Source organism: Pseudochaenichthys georgianus, unplaced genomic scaffold (genome assembly GCF_902827115.2).
Source record: "Pseudochaenichthys georgianus unplaced genomic scaffold, fPseGeo1.2 scaffold_1801_arrow_ctg1, whole genome shotgun sequence".
Taxonomy (NCBI): domain Eukaryota; kingdom Metazoa; phylum Chordata; class Actinopteri; order Perciformes; family Channichthyidae; genus Pseudochaenichthys; species Pseudochaenichthys georgianus.
The window spans coordinates 10,743-19,337 of NW_027262570.1; the positions used below are offsets into that span (position 1 = coordinate 10,743).

The 8,595-nt window shown below is 39.4% G+C and overlaps 1 protein-coding gene across 1 annotated transcript; it reads right to left on the reverse strand.

Annotated features, from left to right (window-relative positions):
* Positions 1 to 2,223: 2,223 nt before the first annotated feature.
* LOC117441559 (sodium- and chloride-dependent betaine transporter-like) lies at positions 2,224 to 7,510 on the reverse strand. The gene is made up of 8 exons (XM_034077626.2): positions 7,491 to 7,510; positions 6,569 to 6,701; positions 4,565 to 4,699; positions 4,072 to 4,175; positions 3,280 to 3,404; positions 2,831 to 2,943; positions 2,610 to 2,747; positions 2,224 to 2,411 (listed from the first exon to the last, which is right to left on the reverse strand). The coding sequence occupies exons 1-8, from the start codon at positions 7,508 to 7,510 to the stop codon at positions 2,295 to 2,297; spliced, it is 885 nt and encodes a 294-aa protein (XP_033933517.2). The 3' UTR covers positions 2,224 to 2,294.
* Between the last annotated feature and the right edge of the window lie 1,085 nt (positions 7,511 to 8,595).

The window sequence follows — 8,595 nt, forward strand, 5'->3', positions numbered from 1 at the left end:
ACTTCATGTCAATAACCTGCTAAAAAAACTGAGGGTTAGGCTAGGGTTCTTTTTCAGAAACAAGTCCTGTTTCTCGCTTGAGGCCAGGAAAAGGCTAGTCACTGTGACCTTTTTACCTGTGCTGGACTATGGGGATCTGGTCTATATGAATGCACCTGCCAATTGCCTGGTCAAGTTAGATGCTGCGTATCACAGTGCACTGAGATTTGTGACAAACTGTAAAGCATTAACCCATCACTGTACCCTGTATGCAAGGGCTGGTTTGCTTTCACTAACTGTACGGAAGCTCAGTCACTGGTACATTTTTATATACAAAGCCATGCTAGGGAAACTTCCATCTTATATCTGCTCCCTGATCTCACGGAAAATTGTAAGTGGCTACTGCCTGAGATCGAATGCTGTGGTTTTATTAAATGTCCCAACTGCTAGGACTGTCTTAGGGAAGACAGCTTTTAGATGCGCAGCTCCTCTGTCTTGGAATAGTCTGCAAATTAAATGGAAACTGAACAATCTGGTGCCACTAAATGTTTTTAAAGCTCGGTTGGATGCTAGTCAATCAGAAGCTATTGGTACCTGTTTATGTGGATAATTATGTAAATGATGCTGGATGCTGTCCTTTTGTTGTTCTGTTTATGCTTTTATGTTTCATGTGGAACTACTTGAACAGGTCTCCCTTGGAAAAGAGATCAATGATCTCAATGGGATTTTATCTGTATAAATAAAGGTTTGAAATGAAATGAAATGAGTTCTGTTTCATATGGATGCTGAGAGATGTAGGCTATCCATAGATCTCTTCATTTTGCTCTCAAAGTGCACCAGATTGATGCATTTAACTTCAATATTTTAAAAATAATCTTCCCAGGGGAGCATGCCCCCAGACCCTCCTAGAGGAGGTTAGGTCCACCCCCACCTAAAATATGTTCACATGGATAGGATACTAAATACATTTTCACACTTTTTATATGGTGGCCTATGTCCATATGTTTCTGTTTTGGTGGTCGTGCCACAACCGTGCATGCATGCATGCACAGGTCATAGGTGCGCTAGAAAATAGCACAACACCCCTGCAATGTGTGTGAAAGACAACAGACTTTACAGCATGTTTTTTGAAATTGAAGTTGCGTTGGTGTTTGTGTGTTGGTTGTTGACGGCAGTGTGTGCCCCCCCTTGGTAAATTATTGCCCCCCCATTCGATTTGTTCTAGAGCCGACCCTGAGCGGAGGTGAGTTGGCGGAAAACGGAAAGTAGGTCAACCACGCCCAGCCAGGAAGACAGACAAACAGATAGACAAACAAACAGAAAAAAGGAGAAGGAGATACCGCAATTCCTCACAGTAAGCTGCGCATGGCTTCCCTCCACAAAAAAGCAATGAGATTTCTCCATAGGATTTTAGAAAATAGCTCAAAATAAGATCTGTGGGAAACGTACCTGTTAGATAAATGCACGTTTTGTTCAGCTGGATAATATCCACATGTCTACCCTACTTTTATAATTTTTGAATCATAAATCCATCATTTAGATTTATGATAGACTTTTGAAACTACAAGAAGATAAGGAGGACTTTTACAAAAAAGTAATAGAGATTTTTGTCCAGTAGGATAGGCAAATGGACTTCATCTTCAAGTCAAGGTAAGACCGCAATTTTATTGAAAATGGGATCTTACTAAGAGAGAACAATTCAATATTTAAATGATAAAATTACATTTTTTGGGTATCCTTCTGTTGAACTGTCTGTTTAAAATTAATTGAAGCATCAGACTAAAAAAGTTTTTGAAAATAATATTATATTTTGATTTAGGTCAAAATATAATATTTGTAAACCTGAAGAGTCAGTGCCAGTGCCTCACCACCCATGAACCTCACTGCAGAAGCTTATATATAGACATCTGAGTTTGTTGTGCCCCACCACTTGTGTACATATAGAAACGCCACTGCCAAGACACCATCCTTTCCTAAATCAACCCCTTAGTCCAGTGCTCAACAGCTGAAGGTGCCAGCCTTCGCACAGCTCATCTTTCTCCAGTTAGAAACAAGTCCAGGTACATTGCTCTGGTTGGGTAGACCAGTCCAAAATCATCAATAACCAAAGAATAAAACATTACGAAACGGAAAAACATACCACATTTATTTTTGTTTTTCATTCAAATGTTTTTTTTTTTACTTTACTTTAATTTACTTTACCGAGTCATAATGAAAAGCGACATCATGTTTTAAGACATACTATAATTAGGTAGAAGATCATTTAAATGGACATAAAACAACATCTGTTGTTTTGTTTGATTTAGTCAGGATAATCATAATGACTCACCATATATCCATCCGATTGCTATTGACTGAAACACTGAAAGAAGAAGAAGATTGCTGCCACTACAAACGTAATGGTCAAAAAGTTGAAGGAAATATAAGCCTCCCTGCAGGAAGACAGAAGGTGGATTGTTAACGCACATTAAGCACAAACATAACTTATCAAGCTTAATGTTCAGATGCCAAAAAATGTTTTCTGATTAAATATATATGACTGATCCAAGTCAGTGTCCAGGAGAGTTTCATTTCGCCCATTTCTTTCCACTTTTATTCATTGTGAACACACCCCAGACACAAGTTCTCACCTCTGTCACGAGGAGGAGGCCGAGAAAGAAGCAAATGGTGCAGAGACAAAGCAGCAACAACTCTCGACGGTAAGCTCTTCGAAACACGGTGGGGAACATGTCTGTCACGGAGGTCATCAGGCACTCCAGACTCACAAACTAGAGACACAGAGCACACAAAAAGCTGCAACCAACAACTGTTTTAATAATAAAACTAATTAGAGGATGTAATACTATCTCACCTGTGTGTCTGCGCCCAACAAGATGACCATGACGAAGAAACATATAGACCACAGCTGAGGGAACGGCATCATGGCCATTGCACGTGGATAAGCAATAAATGCCAAGCCGGGTCCTGTAATTGAGAACAAAGAGAGGAATTGTGAATAAATTAAGAATCATTTTACATAGACAATATTCCTCCTATTGTGTAATCACACAGAAGATAAAATATGATCAGTTACTATTTTCTTCAAGCCTCCACTTGTGGAGTGTGGACCGCTATTTCCTGCTGATTTTGGTATCTTGTTAATTACAGCAAACTCAGATGTGAGGGAAAATGATGAAAAAAGCATCCATATGTTCCAAATGTCTTCACAAACAACCACTTAGATCTCAACCCTGTCTATATAACTCATTTTAGATGGTAATGTAATGTACTGTAACAGAGGTGCTGTATTGGGGATCTTACCAGAAGCTGCCACTTCAGATATTGGCACTCCTTGTTCGTAGGACATGAAGCCCAAAACTGAAAAGATTGCAAACCCTGCCACAAAGCTTGACGCGCCGTTCACCAAACACAGAACAAACGTGTCCCTGGGAAAAACAACAAAACAAAAAAGTATTTAGATAATGATTGACTCTTTGGTAATTTAGTTTTCTGTTTTATAACTAATGGAATTGTGACATAGTGTCACAATGAGAAGAAAACAATAGAGCATGATCTAAAAATCAATAGCGAGCTAAGACAATAAATATTGTTTGGGAAGAAAATTATTCTGTCTTTGTGCGATAATATAACAGATATTCAAATGCATTAATATACAGGAGTGAAATGTAATCGGTTTACCGAGATGCCTTATATTTCTTCAAACCAAAGGTATGCCAGCATTACAAATCACCATAACATGTCTACACTTACTGAAAAACTGAAACGTTGACTTTAATTAACTCTATTATATAAACAAATGATAACATAATTGTATTAGGTTAGTTGAATTGTATTACGTTTAACCTTATATTTCGATTTAAACTTAATGTTATTGCTTTCACCTAACCTAATACAATTATGTGTAGTTTGCTGACATAATACATTTAGTTAAAGTCAATGTTATGTCAATGGAGCAGACGTTTTTAGGTCATGATAGTAGGTTTGACAAAAAAAAAGTAAATAACTGCTGCAATCTCAGGCCGCCTGAGTCAGGCCTCATATTAGTCATGCGTTAAAAAAACAACAAGCAGCAGAAACACAGAGAGCACTTACTTGTAACAATCATTGTTATACTGATTGTAACTGCCTAGAGCTGTCAAACTCCCCTGACAAATCCCAAAAGAGAAAAGAACTTGTGAACCTGCATCCATCCAAACCTGTAAAAGCGGAAGCACAAGTTGTGAGATTGAAGTACTTTAAAGTATTTGTGGGAGGCCACTGAGCTTTCCTTAAAGGTGGGGTAGGTGAGTTTGAGAAACCGGCTCGAGATACACTTTTTGTTATATTCCATGGAATGCTCTAAACATTCGGATAGCAATGAATATCTTAAGTGCTTTGACAAAAAATCCATACAAATATTTCATCTGTGGAATCCGTAGTACTGTAAAAAGCACGACCAATCATTTTAGCCGGCCCGGCTAAAATAACTGGATGGCCGGATTTTTTCCGGCTGTGTATTTTCAAATTCTAGTGCACTCGAGCTGGTTTCTCCAAAATTACCTACCCCACCTTTAAGTGTAATGCTTGACTTGAAGTAATTACTTACTTGAGGGTCCACCAACCTTTTGGGGTCTGGATACAGGTAGAAAGTAATGCCATCAATAGCTCCTGGTAAAGTGAGTCCACGAGCCAACAAAACCACCAGCATCAGGTACGGAAAAGTGGCTGTGAAGTAGACTACCTGTCAACATGAGACAAAGGCAGGTTTATCATTTAAATAGTGTTTTTAATGAAAATTGATTATTTGAAACAATCCAGAAGATGCAACAGGACAGCTACCTAACAAACATGAGTCACATAAAAGAAACATGTAAAAGATCTAGGATACATTTGTCGTATATTATTTCCTGAATGTGCAATGGACACACAATCTGACACACATAAAACCTCTCCCTGTTATAGCTTACGTTTCAAACAAAGACACCAAACCACCACCAGTATGCTTTGTGTGTTTAATTTTTTTAAGGATTTGTCTTTTTGTTTGTAACCTGTATGCAGTTGGGATTGTTTCTGTTACATTTTGGGGCTTTCTGTCAGTGTTTTTTGGTAGTTTGTGGATAACATGGAGCAAATGTGGTTATATAGTTTGAAGCCTTTTCCACCTGTTCTCTCTATTTGTTTATGTTGTTAGTCCGAATGTAACTGTTAGTGGCTGACACAGCATAAGTGGTTAGGAAACACAACAATATGAAGAGGGATTTTTTGGTAATATAGAATGGAGCTCCAGGGTCTGCTTTACATCCACACACGCGACCATGTTTGCTGTCCAAACTTCTCCTCTGTTACAGGGTTGGTACAGTTCACATTTGAACCAATACCTGCACCTGATATCCTGTATCAGTAACTGTGAGGGAATATTTCTGTCTTTACTCCTAGATATTTAACCTTTTGCCCTTTGACGTTTAGGACCAACCCTGGCTCTGTTATCTCCTGTAAGGAATGTGCTAATGCAGTCATATGTTGATATTTCTCAGTATATGACCAGTCAACTCTGGGTCACAAATGGTTTATGGGTGAGAACGCTGGCTTTGAGGCCATTAAGTCAAATCAAATCAAGTTTTATTTATATAGCACATTTATAAACGATTTTTGGTCGAGCCAAAGTGCTGTACATATAATAAAAATAGCCTACAGTAGAGACACTTTACAGCAAATACAACAGCACAGATTGTTCAGAATATCAGTATGAGAAAAACGACACCCTCTATCCTTAGACCCTCACATTGTACAAGGAAAAACTTCCAGAGAAAACCCACAGTTTTAAGGGGAAAAATGGGAGAAACCTCAGGGAGAGCAACATTAAGGGTCAGACGCAAGTGATTCAGTGGGCCCAGCTGTTTAGATTGTCTGCCCCAATATGTGGATTAACTCTCTGTAAACTAGTTAAAAGGTCTATCGAGAGAGAGGCTGGGAAGAATTGATGTGGCAACCCACCTGTGCAGTCAGAACCTCTGGCTGCTGTGACTTGTGATGTGAAATTCTCCGGCCGATACTTGTAATAAACTACCAGTGTTTGCTCCAACTCTCCTCGTGTCTATCTGAGTCCTGACTCTCCATTGCTGCAGAAGTTTCCCTTACAGTAACAAACTGTAACTTTAAAGAAAAAAATCTGATCCAAATCTAAAATTCTCAATTTCAACGTACATTTTTTAGATGACTTTAAAAGCCCGTCCATGCTGTATCTCCCTCTCTTCTCGAGAAGCCTTCCTTACAATACAAAATAAATATATATGAATTCAGGTTCTGCTTAAGTATACTATTACCCCTGTTATATCTTTAAAAATGCTGAGCAGGTCCCATCCTCTTCGATTTTGAATTTCCAATGTGTTTATCCCCCATTATCATCAAAACACCAAATGAGGGTGTTTTAATACGTTATATATGTATGGATTATTTTTCTTGTATCATTATTTTAAACATATAACCCATAGATGTGTAAAAGCTGCAACAGAGGGAATGTGATCCCAAAGGTTTCAACAGAATTCTCACTGAAATCTAATAAACACACACAAAATCCAACATCATCTTCTAAAGAAAGGGTTTTCTTCACCTTCCCAGTAGATTTCACTCCTTTCCAAACACAGAAGTAGCACAGGGTCCACGCCAGTAAGAGACATAAGGCCAGATCCCATCTCAGGCTGCCAATCTCCTCAATCCCGTTAGATATTCCCAGCACTCGTCTCCTGAAAAGAAACACATAATGTTGATGAAACAGGGCCCAGGAAAAACAGTTGTGGAGAACCTTTTTCAAGGCAAATAATAATGTTACGTAAGATAATGAAGTCTATAAATGTGACTGATCAGTGTTGTAACTATATTGCAAAACATTCATATGAAAACAAGCAAATGTATTTAGTCATGGGGAAATGGATATAAGCAATAGAGTTGTTTCTGGAAACACTTAAAACAATAGTGATGCAACTTCACCTAAGTGATGCCTTGCAGACATAATATATTAACCCTGTAAAAATGAATGAATGATTTGTTTGATTTTGTGTCACATTTTCAAATCTGGCTGGGGTGTGAATACATTTTTACATTCTATAATTTTCAGCTCAACATGTGACATGAAAGAAAGACGGAAAAGGGTTTTATTGGCTCTGAAGCTGGCCAGCAAGTGTAGAGTGTCAAACAGAGTTTCAAACAGCATCACTCGACCTCATTAATCATGGATTTATTTCTGGGAAACCGTGAAAAACGTATAGCAAAACGTTGTTCTCCCTTTGATGTATGCTTTGACATTAATTTAAAAAAAAGAAATGGTTTTATAGTAAGTCAAAATGGCGCCTTTTTTATCGCCTGAACAACATTCATAGTGCATTGAATGTCCTACATCTTATCTATTTAGAAAGTGTGAGGGAATAATTTTGGCTTTACTTAAAGGTCACATGTCATGGCCATTTCCACTGATCATAATGCCATTGTTGAGATCTACTAAAATAGATTTATACTGTGCAATTTTCCAAACTCACATTGGTTTCGCATACAGCATCTCTGTAAAGTATGTGTATTCACTCTCTCCACTAAACGGCTCGTTGCAGCTCTTGCCCCCCCCTCCCTGTGAGCCCAGTGTGCTCCGATTGGTCGGCACCAGTCGGGACGTTGTGAATCGCGCTGAGCTCCGTGGAGGTGTGATTTCCTTGTTTAGCGATACACAGCCAAACTCACCTTGAGCACACACAAAGTCACAGCCGAAGTAAAAACAATAAGTGTGGCTTGATATTGAGTAAGAAAAAGGTCGATAAACGCTGTGAGAATGGGTCTGCAGAGAGAATTTCGCCGCGATCCCAACTGTCTGTTATCAGCCTGCAGCCAGGGAGGAGAAATCAGCAGAGCTGCATGCACTGAGTGTGTGAGGAAATCCGTGGATTGATCAATTTGGACCAATCAGCGGGGGCTTAACGTAACGGCTCCGCGGACGTAACGTAACGGCTCCACGGATTGGTCCATTTCGTTCAGGGGACGACATGACATCATGATGTACCCGGAAGAATCAAATAGACAGTGACGTATATCCAAAGAGGCGTTTTGGGGAGGTATTTTCTGTGTTAGAGTTTTACTCCCTATATGGTGTACTTTGAGGGTTTTGACTCTGCAGACCGTTTACATGCATAAAAACCTTCATAACACACAAGGAGACGGGCAATAACCGGAAAAGCACGACATGTCACCTTTAAGATATTTGACCTTTCGGCCTGTTGACATTTTACGACCGAACCCTAAGTCTGTTATCTGTCTTAAGGAATGGGAAGTCTCAGCTATTGCTGCCATTATCAGTTTTATGACCGGTCAACTCTCGGTCACAAGAGCCATAGAGTCAGATAAAGTGATTCAGTGCATCCAGGTGTTCACAGATGCCTTCCCCAATATGTGGGTTGACTCCCTGTAAACTGGTTAAAAGGTCTGCCAAGATGAGAGGCTGATTCAGATTTGACATGGCAAACCACCCGTGCAGTCAGAACCTTTGACTGTGTGACTTGTGATGTGAATTTCTCCGGCCGATGCTTGTAATAAACTGCCAGTGTTTGACATCAGAACTCCTGCTCGTCCCGTGTCTCTCTGAGTCCTGACTCTCCA